This window comes from Chiloscyllium punctatum, chromosome 8, assembly GCF_047496795.1.
Source record: "Chiloscyllium punctatum isolate Juve2018m chromosome 8, sChiPun1.3, whole genome shotgun sequence".
Lineage (NCBI taxonomy): Eukaryota > Metazoa > Chordata > Chondrichthyes > Orectolobiformes > Hemiscylliidae > Chiloscyllium > Chiloscyllium punctatum.
Genome location: NC_092746.1, coordinates 93,400,565 through 93,415,610, shown reverse-complemented (window position 1 = coordinate 93,415,610; position 15,046 = coordinate 93,400,565). Strand labels below are relative to the sequence as shown.

Below are 15,046 nucleotides of genomic sequence, written 5' to 3'. Positions count from 1 at the left end.
CTCCCAATCCCATGCATTTTAATTTTACACATTAATCTCATGTCTGATTTTGTCGAAAGCCTCCTGTAAGTCCAAATAAACCACGTCCACTGGTTACCCCGATCGATCCTATGAGTTATATCCTTGATGAATTCCAATAGAGTTGTCTAGCATAATTTCCTTACATAAATTCATGCTGACTGTCTAATTCTACTAATGTTTTCTAAGTGCCCTGCAATAAAGTTCTTGATGGAGTCTATCATTTTCCTCACTACTTCCATAATTCCCCATTTTCTTTCTCTACCTCTTTAAGTAGTGGGGTTACCTTAACTACTCTGCAGTCTGTAGAAACTGTTAGTCTAAAGAATCTTGGAATTCGGCCACCAGTGCATCCATTATTTCTAGGGCCCACTTCTGTAATAATCTGGAATGTTGATTAGTCACTGAGGATTTATCAGCCTTAAATTCTGTCAGTTTCTCCAACACTGTACCTCTAATAGAATTGTTTCAGTTCCTCCTCTTCATGAATCTGTGCTCGTCATCTTTTCTGATAAGTTATTCGCAACTTGCTTTGTGAAGACAAGTGAAGTATGAATTTACCTCATCAGCCGTTTAGTTGTTCCCCACTTATAAATTTCCCTGCTTCTGACTGTAAGGGATCTACATTATTTTTCACCAATCTTTTTCTCTTTATATACTTAAAGAAGATTTTAAGACAGTTCTTGTGTACCCTACAAGCTTACACTCATACTTTTTTTTCCCCCCTCCTTAGTGAATCTTAGTCCTCCTTTGCTGACCACTTCTAAAACGTTCCCAATTCTTAGGTCAATTGTTTTTTCGTGCCAATTTGTATGTTTTTTTCACATCTAATACTAACCCCCCAATCCCCTCATAAACCATGGATTTGCCATTAGGAGATTTTTTTGAAACAACATTATGGCAGCTTTGTGAAGAAATTTTAAAATAAACAGTTGTATCACTGAAAGAAATATTTTATGAAAATCAAAATGTAAACTTCCAGTTTAAGCAACAGAATTAGCAAAAGTGGCTCAGGTCTTTGGGGAATTTGAGAGAATCCACATGATGGATGTAGGTGTTGGCATTTGTCATGAGAAATACTTGAATCTTTCTCTTTTTATTTTATGCTTGTGTTTTCTTTCTGTTTTTCCTGTGAGTGAAGGTGTTGTTAATGAAGAGTGAGCTTAATCCCACTGTTTAGTGAACACTCTACTTGTTCCAGACATTCTCACCATTGCAAAATTAATGAGTAAGCTCAATCTCCATTATTTTGAGTTGGTTCCTTGTGAATGAAGATGAACTTTACCCATACTTGTTATGAGTGAAACCACTGTAGTAATGCTTTGTTTTTACTGAAACGTATTGGTTTAGTTGGCATAAGTCTGAGAAACACTTGACTTGGATTATGCTGACAGTCCTGACCCATTTGGTCATTGTCATAAAACAGTATTTTTTGAAGTATTAATGCTAAACTTTAAAGATTGAATAGTTTATAACACTGCACAGGTTTGCAGTCTTTTTGACACTAGCGAATTATCAATATGCAATTTATTGCCTTCTATTTCTCATTTTTAGAAAAAGCTGTTGGTGAATGTCAAGGATCAATGTACCATTAACTCTTAAAAAATCTACAAAATAAGAGCAGCAGTAGACTATTTATCCTATTGAGACTACTTCACCATTCAATCAGATCACAGTGATCTGTGTGTTTTGAATTCCACATTCAAAGGTTATCAGGAATAGATAGGTTTCCCCTGCTTAACAAATCTCTATTTATCTCTGCCCAAAAAATATTGAGTGACTCTGCCTCCACCATCTTTCAAGGCAGAGATCCAAAATCGCACACTGTTTGGAATGAAAAAAAAAATTCTTCTCATCTTTTGTCCTGAGGGGATGATCCTAATTTTACAAGTGTTTCTAGTTCTGGATTTGCCCACAAGAGCATCCACCTTAAGGTCATTCAGGATCTATCTTGACTTCAATCAGGTCACCCTCGCTCTTCTAAACACTGGTGGGAACAAACCAAGCCTGTCTGTGACAACCCACTCATTTCCAGGTGCCAATCTAACAAATCTCTTATGAACCACCTTCTGATGGATTTACAATCCTTCCTTAAAAAGGCAGACCAAAACTGCACACATCTGAGATATGGCTTTACTAATGCTCTGTATAACTTAAGAATAACATTCTTTATGTTCAATTCTTATTAAGGGATAGCATTCCACGAGCTGTCTTCATTACATGATGTACCTGCATGCAAACTGTGTGACTCATGAATCAAAACACCTAAATTATAGACAATAGGTGCAGGAGTAGGCCATTCTGCCCTTTTGAGCCTACACCACCATTCAATATGATCATGGCTGATCATCCTTAATCAGTATCCTGTTCCTGCCTTATCTCTATAACCCTTGATTCCACTATCCTTGAGAGCTCTATCCAACTCTTTCTGAAATGAATCCAGAGACTAGGCCTTCACTGCCCTCTGGGGCAGAGCATTCCACAAAGCCACTACTCTCTGGGTGAAGACGTTTCTCACCATCTCTGTCCTAAATGGTCTACTCCATATTTTTAAGCTGTGTTCTCTGGTTTGGCACTCAGATCAGCAGAAACATGCTTCCTGCCTCCAGAGTGTCCAATCCGTTAATAATCTTATGTCTCAATCAGATCCCCTCTGTGTTCTAAACTCAAGGGTATTCAAGCCCAGTCGCTCCAGTCTTTCAGCATAAGGTAGTCCCGCCATTCCTCTACTCTTGGAATTTCGCAGTCGTCGTTGTTTATTTCACACTGGTGTCAGCCTGAAAATTGGCTAAGGCATCAATTAAAGTATTCCCTCTAAAATAAAGTATCAAGGAGATTGTTACAGCCTAAGTTGAAATGCTTATTGATTGAGTTCATTATTTTGAGCATCCCTGAATTATGCACAAAAGGGGTTATCTTGAATTGCTGTTTCATTCTCACGGAAAACCTGCCTCCTGTTTTGATAGGTAAAACTGGGCTGTTGCTATAGCAGTTGAGCAGCCTTGTAAGACTATGAATTAGTCATTTAAATAAATGTTGATATTTTAAAGCATAATTGCACTTGACATAGCAGTCAGTCATACAGCACAGAAATAGACCTCTTGGTTCAACTCCTCTGCGCTGACCTGACATCCTAATTTGACTGAGTCCCATTTACCAGTATTTGACCCATATTCCTCTAACCCTTTCTGTTTAAAATTTATCTAGCCATCCAGACACAGTTTTTAAATGTTGTAATTGTACACACCGCTACCACCTCTGGCAATTCGTTTCATACACTCGCCACCCTCTGTGTGGAAAGAGTTACCCCTCAGGTCCTTTTTTTTTTAAAATCTTCCCCCTCACCTTAAACTTATTTCCTCTAGCTTTTGACTCCTCTCACCTGAGGAAAAAGACCGTGGCTATTTTCCCTAATGATTTTGTAAACCTCTATAAAATTACCCCTCAGTCTCCATAAGTTTTGCTTAAACTGGTTACATAATTTTTCTTGTTCTTGGGCAGTCTTGCAGGTTTGGCAACTGTTACAGCATACGTGGGCAAGCTGTGTATTCTAAATACACTGAATATGGAAATCTTACTGCTAGTGGGTAGTGCCACCTACTGGATTAATAGCTTATCACCAGTTTATCTTGTCATTAAAGGAAGTTTAGTAGTCAAATTATTAGAGTGGGAAAGGTAACTTAGTATTTGCAACGTTTTGTTGATTTTTGCTAATATAATATTCCTTCAAATGATGGAAATTGGTAGTTATCATGTAGGTATCACAACTGGGACTGTAATGTTATTCCTTTAACTATGTTATAACTGTCTTATTTTAGATACTAATGCTACTACTTTTCCTTTTATTCCTCTTCTGTATCCAAGATTTGTACCTAGGTACTTATACCAAAGATGGTACCATTTTCACTGTACCGGAGTACACATGGCAATGTGATATTTTATTCTAGGAGATCAGGGTTGAGAACTAAATGTTCAAGGATACATATCGTATTGAAAAGACTGGCAGTTGGACAGAAGGTGAGGGGTTGTCCTGTTAGTGAGAAATGAAATTTAAATCAATAGCAAGAAGTGATTATAGGTGGAAAGTGTAGAATCTGTGTAGGTAGAGTTGAGAAACTGCAAAGAAAGAAAGTTCCTGATGAGGGTTGTGTGCGGGCATCCTAGCAGTAGTCTGGATGTGGGAAAGGAAGTAAATCAAGAGATAGAGCAGCTATGTAAGAAAGGCACCATTGGAATAATTGTGGGGGATTTCAATATGCAGGTTAATTGAGAAATCGGGATGGTGGAAGCTCTCGAGCATTTGTAGAATGTCTATAAGATGGGTTTTTGTTTGGAGCAGCTTGCAGTGTACCTCACTAGGGAACAGGTCAGTCCTGGATTTGGTGATGAGTGAGTCTTGATTGGGGAGCTTATGGTTCAGGGACCCCGAGGAGGCAGTGACCTGCAGATGAAATCCGATGTAACAGTTTTACAGTTGAGTAAATGTAACTACAAATGCATGAGGGAGGAGCTGGGCAGCATGGGAACCCAGCAGAGAAGGTGGTAGAGCAGCAATGGTTGGAGTTTTTGGAGGTAATTTGGGAGGTGCAGCAAAAATCCATCTCAGAAGAAGGAACATGCTAAAAGGAGAATGAGACAATAATGTCTGCTGAAAGGAGGTCAGGAAAAATATTATAAACAAAAGAGAACGCATACAATGTGGTGAGAGTTGGGGAGTATTTTAAAAACCAGAGGACAACTTTTTTAAAAAAAAAAGTCATAGATGGGGAGAAGATAATGAGATTAAGCAAGCTATTAATATAAATGAAAATTTTTAGAGTTGGTGAATTGTACAAGATCTGGAAAATTGTAATCCCTTCTGCTTTAATGAAATTTTATGATCCACTATGGTTTTAATGTCTGGACTAAATTGCAATGAAATCTGTGGGATCTGTCATGATTGCATTTGTTATTTGATGTCTGCTGTGGGTTGTTCAGTTTTACCCACTTTTGTCGCATGTTAGTTCTGGATTTTAAAATAAGTTGTACATGTAGATTGTACAACTGTTATTGTATTATAGTACATTTTTTATTGTTTGTCAGTGCCAAATCTTGTGGCTTTATTCTGAGTAGGTCCCCTGAATCTTTCTTTTTTTATTTTAAAAGTAAAAGTTACTGATTTCTAACCAGATTGTGTACTAGAAGTTTGGCCTGGTTCAGGATATGAGGCGAAAGTGAGGACTGCAGATGCTGGAGGTCAGAGTCTAGATTAGAGTGATGCTGAAAAGCACAGCAGATCAGGCAGTATTCGAAGAGTAAGAAAATCGACATTTTGGCCAAAAGCCCTTCCTCATTCCTGATGAAGGGCTTTTGCCCAAAACGTGGATTTTCCTGCTCCTTGGATGCTGCCTGACCTGCTGTGCTTTTCCAGCACCACACTAATCTAGACTCTGGTTCAGGATACTAACTACATTGTAAATACTAGTTCAACCACAACTGTACTACTCTATCTAGGTCTAGATACCACACTTCAGGAAGGATGTGAAGATGTAAATGGGGCTTAGAAAGGTGGAAATAAGATGCATGAGAGTGGCTTAAGGGATGAAGGTCATCAATTACTTTGAGAAGCTTGGACCATTTTTCTTGGAGAAGAGATTTTAGAGATTCAAAATCTTGGACAAAGATGGGGAAAATATTTCTATTGATGGAAAGATTGCGAATCATATGTTGCCAATGGTGACATGGGCAAAAATTGTTAATTCTTCACACGGTTAGGATTGGAATGTGCCTCTAATAAATGTGGTGGAAGCAGTTCAACTGGGGTTTTCAAAATACACACTCAAAGGGAAAACATACCGGAGCTCATATAGGCTCCTTCAAAAAGCTAGCAGTCACATAGCCAAATGATCTCATTCTGTGCTGTAACTATGCTATGACGATATGACAGAATTATTAGGAAAAGGGAGGGGAAGTGTTAGTCAACCTCTTGTATTCTTTGTGCCTTCCAGCTATAAACAAAGTGGCTTAATTTTGAGAAGTCAGATGTTTTTCAAACCCCTGTTTGTGAGAAGTAAATTTTAAACTGTCACGACCATACTCTTAGATTTAAACCAGGAGATTTGCTCATCCATTTGTTCAATCCTGGAATGGTTTTATGCAACTGTGCATGCAGACAAGATAGACAAACTCCATTACAAGTCTATCTATGATTATTAACTGCTACTATTTTGGTTTTATCAGATCACTTTATGATCAGAAATCAAATAGCTAGAACCAGCAGTTATAATTCCTTCAGAGTTTGAGATAAGACAGTTTTGGCTTTCATTAACAGGGGGATTGAGTTTAAGAGCCGCGAGGTTTTACTACAGCTCTAAGTCCCTGGTGAGACCGTACTTGGAATATTGTGTCCAGTTCTGGTCGCCCTCCTATAGGAAAGATAGAGGCTTTGCAGAGGGTGCAAAGAAGGTTTACCAGGATGCTGCCTGGACTGGAGGGTTTGCCTTTTGAAGCAAGGAATATCCCTGAAGTATTGAAAATTAATGTATTGATCTGAATTGGAGGGCATATTGGATTATATATAAAACATTATTTGTGTGTTTGCAGTGTCCAAGACCAATCTTTCTGTCCATGAAGATAAAAATAGAGTCCCTTATGTGAAGGTGAGTAAAATATACTAAGTATGAAATGAAAGCAAAACAGTGCTGGAGAAACTGACAAGGGGTTAATTGTTTTCCTCCCTTCAGGTGCTGCCAGATCTACTGAGTCTCTCCAGCACTTTGTTTTGGCTTCAGATTTTCAGCATATAGTTCTTTGCTTGTACATACTGAAAGTATTTTGTTTACAAGTTTGGTCTCTGTTTTTGTCCTTCTGGTATAGGGCTGCACAGAGCGTTTTGTTTGCAGTCCTGAAGAGGTCATGGATACAATTGATGAAGGAAAATCCAACAGACATGTAGCAGTCACAAGTAAGTGTTGATGTAGTGGGTTGAAAACGAATCCATTTTAAACTAAATGTGATCCTGCGATATTGTGTTGGAAGAAGGTGATCGAATTTTTTTAAAAATTGATTCAGCTCTGTTTGTGGAACTAATTTTGGGCAAATAATTTTAAAAATACATTGTGGATCTTGTGGAATTTTTATTTATGTTTTGATCAAGACATCTGTTGGTCTTGGAATAATCTAGATGAGGATATCCTTGATTTTGGTTAACTTAGATAATTTAATTAGATTTAAAAAGACATTTCAAAACATAAGGTGCCCACACATCCATAGATTATGGCAAGATGAGTAGTCAAGGTAAGAGTGATGGCTTGAACCTGGACTAAGGATGGTAGAATAGGAATACGCAGGTTGTTTTTGGGTTGTCAAGTTTTAACTGGTATGTTTTCAAGATCAGCACTTTGGTCCTCTGACAATCTATATCAATGATTTAGCTTAAGGGACTGAGCATGTTGTATCCAATTCTGCTGACCTTGCAAAGCTAGGTAGACCAGCAAGCTAGAAGGTCACAGGCCGTTAAAGAAATCTTGTGCACTTCAATAAATCACTGCTCATTCTTTTAAATTCCAATGATTACAGTCCCAAATTCCTCAACCTTTCCTCAAGGTAATCCCTTCATTCCAGATTCAACCTGATGAGCCTTTTGAACTGTCTCCAGTGCAGTAAGGTTCCTTAAAGTTAAGAGACCAGAGGTGTATACTGTACTTCAGGTGTGGTATAGTCAGTTTTTGTACAGTTACAGCAGGAGTTGCTGTTCTCGGGAGCAGGAGAATTGACGTTTCACGCATAAGCCCTTCATCAGGAATGAGGCTTGAGGGCTGTGGCTGAGATAAATGAGAAGGGGTGGGGTGGGGGGGGTAAGGTAGCTGAGAAAGTGATAGGTGGATGCAGGTGATGGAGAAGGTGATAGGTCAGACAGGGCAGTATTAGTCAGGTCCGGAGGGTGCTACAGAGTTGGACGCTTGGAACTGGGCTAATGTTGGGGGGAGCTGTTGAAATCCGCACTTATCCTGTGGTCGCAAGGTCCCAAGGCGGAATGTGAGGCGTTCTTCCTCCAGGTGTCTGGTGGTAACGGTTTGGCGGTGGAGGAAGTCTATGATCTGTGTGTCCTTGATGGAGTGGGAGGGAGAGTTAATGTTCAGCTATGGGGTTGGTGGGTGCGGGTGTCCCGAGATGCTCTCTGAAACGATCCACAAGAAGGCGACCTGTCTCCTTGATGTAGAGGAGACCAGACTGGGTGCAGTAGAGGAGAGACCATTCCCTCCGCAACTCCCTTGTCAGGTCCGCCTCACCACCACCACCACACCACCAACGAACACCCCACACCCCACTCCTGGCACTTTCCCTTGCCACTGTAGGAAGGGCAAAACCTGCATCCACACTACTCCCCTCACCTGCGTCCAGTACCCCAAGGGATCCTTTCATATGTCAGAAATTTATCTGTATCTGTACCTCTACCAATGTCATCTGTTGCATCAGTTGCACCAATTTGGTCTCCTCTACATCAGGGAGATGGGACGCCTTGTGGATCATCCCAGAGAACATCTCTGGGACACCTGCACCCACCAACTCCACTGCCCCGTGGCTGAATACTTCAACTCCCTCTCCCACTCCGTCAAGGACATGCAGGTCCAGGGCCGCCTCCGCTGCCAAACCGTTGGCACCCGACGTCTGGAGGAAGAACTCCTCATTCCGCCTTGGGACCCTGTAACCACACGGGATAAATGCGGATTTCAACAGCTTCCTCATTTCCCCTCCCCTCACACTATCTCCAGTCCTAAGTCTCTGACTTGTCACTGTCCTCTGGACCTGTCCATCACTCCCTCCTCCAACCTATTGTCTTATCCTTCATCTTCATCCACCTATTGCTTTCTCAGCTACCCTCCTCCCATTTATCTCTCAGCCCTGACCCACAAGCCTCATTCCTGATGAAGGGTTTATTCCTGAAACGTTGATTCTCCTCCTGGGATGCTGCCGGACCTGTCCTCTGCCAGCAACACACTCTATACTCTGATCTCCACCATTTACAGTCCTCACTTTCTCCTCCCTGCTCTCATCCCCCTTCTAATTAAGATTAATATTCTATTTGCCTTCTGAATCACATGCTGCTTGCTCACACTTAGATTTGTACCTGAGGCAACTTTGTAAATCCACAATCTCTACCAGATAGAACGATAAGGGCGGCAGATGCATGGGTTTGACAAGTTAGTTGCAATAAGTCTGTTTCCCTGATTTAGAGAAGAGCCTTAAATCTTGTTTTTCTTCTATTCATTCATGATATGTGGGCCATTCTGGCTGGGCCAACATTTATTGCCTGTCCACAATTGCCCTTGAGATATTGGAGAGCTACCTCTTGAACTGCTGGAATCCATTTGGTGTAGGTCCACCCACATTACCAGTAGAGAGCCAGTTCCAAGATTTTGACCTTGTGATACTGAAGAAATTGTGATATTTCCAGATCAGAGTTGTGAGTGGTTTGGAGGTGAGCTTGCAGGTGATGGTGCCCCCCCCCCCACCTTTCCAATGTAGGTTGTAATCTCTGGATAAGGAATTAAACACTTTAGGACTGGGATGAAAAATTTCTCCACTTAGTTTTGAATGTTCGTTGGAATTGGGTGCATTTTTCAGTTGATGAATGTGTTCGTTCAAGCCAGGAGACTTTTGAAGACAAAAGATGGAACAATGCAGGGATAGGATTTGAAAGTAGAGTTGAGCTAGAAGACCGACATGATCTCACTGCCTGGCAGAGCAGTGTTGAAGGATTGTGTGGCTTAATCCTGTTTCTAATTTTGCGTTGTAATGCAATGAATTGGAATTCTCAGGTCTACACTTGTATAATAACTAAATATGAACTTTGAAAGAGTTCCAGGATTTTGAGCATTGATCATTGCATCTAGAAACAGTTTGTCTATTTTAATTGTGACACTCCATTAAGTATTTTGTTTCTCTACTAGCTCTTGTATTCTCCCCACCTCAACATATTCTGGATATACTTAAATTCTTTAATCTCACCTTTTCTGATCATATACTTTTATTTATGCTTTGCAGGGAATTTGATTTGCTACTTTGCTGACTGTTTCTCTGTGGCTGCATAAAAGTGCTACAGAATTGTAAACAAAAGTTCTGTACTTCACAAAATCATATCTGCTGTGCTGAGAAGATACCCTCTTGCTCCCAATCCACTGTGTCATGGTTTCTTTGTATCATGCATCATCCGAAGCTAATAAACCTAACACGTGATAACGTGCTAGATGATCAATTTTGGCCTGTACTTAAAATGTTCAGCTACTGGGTTTGCAATTGCCCTGAAAAGTAGGGAACCAATTGATTTGGATGTGTAGGAGATATGGTTAGTAAATTTGCAGATGACTCCATAATTAGTGATGTAGTGGACAACCAAGAAGGTTACCTTAGTACAACGGAATCTTGATTAGATGAGCAAATGGGCTGAGGAGTCACAGATGAAGTTTAGATAAATGTGAGGTGCTGTATTTTGGTAATGTAAATCAGGGGAGGACTTACACGCTTTTTGGTAAGGTCCCAGATCTGTTGCCAAAGATACGTTTGGGGTGTAGGTTCATAGTTCCTTGAAAGTGGAGTCTCTGGTAAACTGGATAGGGAAGAACATGTTTGGTAGACTTGCATTTACTGATCAGTGCATTGTGTAGGAGTTGAGAGGTCATATTGCAGCAGTACAGGACACTGGTTAGGCCACTTTTGGGATACTGCTTTCAGTTCTGGTCTCCCTGTTGCAGGAAGGATGTTGTGAAACTTGAAAGGTTCAGAAAAGATTTACAAGGATGTTGCCTGAGTTGGAGGGTTTGAGCTATAGGGAGAGACTGAGTGAGTATGCTGGGGCTATTTCCCCTAGAGTGTTGGACATGGTTAGGGTGAATAGCCAAGTCTTCTCCCAAAGTAAGGGAGTGCAAAGTGAAGGGGGCATAGTTTTAAGGTGAGAGGGGAAAGATTTAAAGGGGACCTGAGGGATAGCTTTATCTCAGAGGGTAATGTGTGTATGGAATGAGCTGCCAGAGGAGATGGTTGAGGCTGGGACAACTAAAACATTTAAAAGGCATCTGGATGGGTATATGAATAGGAAGGGTTTAGAGCAAAATGGGAGGAATGCTGGTAAATGGGACAAGATTAATTTAGGATTATCAAAATCCAAAGGGACTGAAGGGTTTATTTCTTTGCCTTAAAACTCTTTTGCTCCAAGTTAAAGAAACCAAGCTACCACGTCACTGTTTTGTTTAGAAGTTAGACAAAATGCAAATTTTTAATCAGTGCCTCGCTCTCTTTCAGATATGAATGAACACAGCTCACGTAGCCACAGTATCTTTCTCATTAATGTCAAACAAGAAAACACTGCAACAGAGCAGAAACTAAGTGGTAAACTTTATCTGGTTGACTTGGCAGGTAGTGAAAAGGTATGCTTTAATGTTCACTTATCGTGCTATATCTTAAGTGTTCATCCAGCAGTCATGTTGAAGTAGGTTTCTGATTTCTAGATCAATTGAATGAAGAATATGCTTTATGTCAGCATAATTGTTTTCCTAAAAAAATCATGGCATCCTTATGTCAAAATTAACCCCCAACATCATTTTTATATAGAGATTTAAGGAGAGGTGCACAATACAGTTTTGGACAAAAATGTAACCACATTTGTAGCACTTTTCAAAAAAAAAAATTGATTACTTCAGCCCTTGTTTTACAGATTAGTTTTACTAAAAACTTCAGCAGCAAGATAACAGTGCCTAATCCTGTTGAATACCACCTGCTTTGAGAATCCCAAGCATCTAATGGTAACAAAGCAGTAGCAGTCAAGTGAAAGATATTTGTGTCAATTTGAAAATAAGATTTGGCCATTTAATGGATGATGAGTTATAAAAGGACATTGTGAAATTGTGTTGCTCATATCTGAATGGATCTCCATATTGAATGTGTCCGAATCCAGATTGGCATCATTCTTTAGGAAATAAAATCTTTGGTCTTCACTCAGTTGGATGTGTGTGACTCCAGAAATGTGGTTGATTCTCAACTCCCCTTTCCAATGGCCTAACTAGCCACATATTTGCATTTAAGGATAATAGTTCACCACAGTCTATCAAGGGCAGATTGATGTAAACAATAAATGTTGACTTGCAGTAATGTCCATCTCAAGAATATTCTTTCTTTAAAAACTTGAGGGAGTGTTTGAAAGAAACAAGGTATCTCAGGGGCCTGAAATCAGATTAGTAATCCATTAGCTGACAAAACTACAACATGTCAAGATAGTTAGTTCATTGACCGTTGCGTCCTAAGTAAAAATTAAATCAAACTAGGCAGCACAATGATCTATCTTGTTTGCCAGAGTTTATGACAGATGTGAGTTTCCATCATTATGCAGTTCCTGGCACTGTTCCACAATGTAATAAAGTGCTGTTTGTCCTTGTTTTTGGAAATTTGATGTATTGATTGCCATTCAGAAGGAAATGCTGGTATGCCTTACACATACTTGTCAGACGTGCATATTTTGTGAAATGGATACTGCAATATTTCTAACTTCAGTAGCCTAAACTAAATTCAAAAAATGTAAGGTTTTATCCCAACACAACAGTTCGAGTATTAGGATTAAGCTGAAAGTAAGAACTGAGATCAGTTTAAACAAAACAAAACCCCAAAGCTATCTGATTGCTTTTAAGAATCCTACCTGTGTGACTGTATCCTTTAGAGAAAAGCTTTACTGATCAGGTCAATTTGTGAATCCAGTCCCACAGTGACACTTGACCATGAAGTGACTTAGTAATCCATTTGGTTGTATCAAATAACAATATTGTGGGGGTGAAAAAAACATTTACCGTATTGAACTGCAGGATTTGGGAAGTTAATTGAACTTCTCACAGCAGTTAAGGATGGGTTATAAATGATGGCCTTGTCGGCAGTGCATTGATCCAAAAGAAAAGCAAACAGTTGGCCCCCTGAGCATTGTCAAATGTCCAAAACTTGACTTTCACTTACATCTGTTTGTCTGGCTTGAGGAAGAGTCCATGAATGTGATTTACTGTGATAATTAGTGTTCAGTAGAAATCGCATAATACAGCAATCGAATATTTCTATAAAATAAAACCTTTTGTGGTAAGAAGTAATGTGAAAGGAAGAAGGAACAAATTTTTCAAAAAGCAAATAATTGGACTAATGCTATAATATGTTGTTTTCCTTTTGTTGAAAATCCATCAAGGTCAGTAAAACTGGAGCAGAAGGGGCTGTACTAGACGAAGCCAAGAATATCAACAAGTCTTTGTCAGCACTGGGGAATGTAATTGCTTCTCTGGCAGAATCAAGTGTGAGTAAACCCTAACAAATTATAGATTTTTAAAGGCATCAGAATTTATCAACCAACCTAATTTTACTGCTGTATCATTTATTGAGAGAGGAAATTAGTATATGCAAGTATATCCACTTGTGCGATGCTGCTTTAACTGATGTGCACTGGTTGTCAGTTATGTCCTGTGCATCAGTTTTTAGGATCCTTCTCTACAAATCCCACTATAGCTTTGCTCTGCCTTGTGCAGCTTTGCATCTCTGTGCTGCCATTTTCTTTCTTCCCACTGTGCCACTATTAACTTTATTTCCTCTCAACTTGTTCTTGCTCACCACCGTCCCTCGCTGTTGGTCGCACGCTGCACGCCCCTGCTCTCCAAACCCCCCCCCCCCCTTACAGGTTCCCCAAAATGCCCATCTCTTCAACTGAGTTTCTCAAAGACCAACGCGTCTTGTTAACTACTTTTGCTCCTCACCCTGTGAGGTCCGACAGGATGTTTTCAATGCCAAGTACTATATGAATGCAAGTTGAAAAACTGGCTAATGGATGTAAAAATGTTTTAGATAATGTATAATTTTAAAAATTGTTTTCAGACATATGTACCATACCGTGACAGCAAAATGACCAGAATTTTACAGGATTCACTGGGTGGTAACTGCAGAACGACGATAGTTATTTGCTGTTCTCCATCATCCTACAATGAAGCAGAAACCAAAAGTACATTGATGTTTGGTCAGAGGCAAGTAAACTATTTTAGCAACTATTATATAAGAGGATAGTGTCCTGGAAGACATTTGTGGGAGAGGGTGTTATCCTGTGTTTGCACTTGAATATAGCCCAGTTTCTTTGGAAGGAGAAAGTGAGGACTGCAGATGCTGGAGAACCAAGCTTAAAAATGTGTTGCTGGAAAAACGCAGCAGATCAGGCAGCATCAAAGGAACAGGAGAATCGATGTTTCGGGCATAAGCCCTTCAGGAAAGGCTGAAGAAGGGCTTATGCCCGAAACGTCGATTCTCCTGTTCCTTTGATGCTGCCTGACCTGCGCTTTTCCAGCAACACATTTTTAACCATTTTCTTTGTAATACTTGTTTCATAGTTTTCTTTCAAACCACTGGAATGTTCTGCTTGACTGAGCATATTCTACTGCTTCATTCACTTTTTTAAAATAACTTTTTGTAATTGTTTTTTTCCCTGAATTTGTAAAGATGAAAATAAACACCTTTTTCAACCAGTAAAATTATCACATTTTATTCTACTGGTTTTAATTTGAAAGTCACTTTTTTTCTCATTTTCCACCCTTCCAAATAGTTTCTTACTGAAATTGTTGGGTATGTACTTGATTGTGTATTGAGAATTTGTCACCATCATCGACCTTCCGCATGTATCAATATTTGAAGCGCTGGATTGTTGACTGGTGACCATTATAGATGAGCCAATCATCTGTTTTCAGTAGTGTGTACTATGTTTATATACTTCAATCTGGGGTTATATATGAGCATCAAGAATTGGAACTCATGCTGAAATTTTTTTTTTCCCTCCCAACACTCAGAAATATCCCACAGAATGTTTACTTGCATTGTCACACTATTGACCTTTGCAAAGTGGTGTTTATCTTAAATCCAATTTGAGCATATTTAGTCTGAATGGACTACAATGGTTCAAGAAGGCAGCTTGTCATTACTTTCTCAAGGACTCTTGGGGATATGCAATAAATCCTGGCCTTGCTATAGAAAGTAATTCCCCTGAAAA

The 15,046-nt window shown here is 39.6% G+C and overlaps 1 protein-coding gene across 1 annotated transcript in view; it reads left to right on the top strand.

The window, feature by feature from the left end:
* The window catches only part of LOC140480759 (kinesin-1 heavy chain), a 101,330-nt gene that overhangs the window by 30,241 nt on the left and 56,043 nt on the right, over positions 1 to 15,046 (top strand). Inside the window, exons 6-10 of the mRNA XM_072576101.1 lie at positions 6,601 to 6,656; positions 6,874 to 6,961; positions 11,299 to 11,423; positions 13,214 to 13,318; positions 13,891 to 14,036. Of these exons, the coding sequence (XP_072432202.1) occupies positions 6,601 to 6,656; positions 6,874 to 6,961; positions 11,299 to 11,423; positions 13,214 to 13,318; positions 13,891 to 14,036 (520 nt within the window). The remainder of the gene's footprint in view (positions 1 to 6,600; positions 6,657 to 6,873; positions 6,962 to 11,298; positions 11,424 to 13,213; positions 13,319 to 13,890; positions 14,037 to 15,046) is intronic.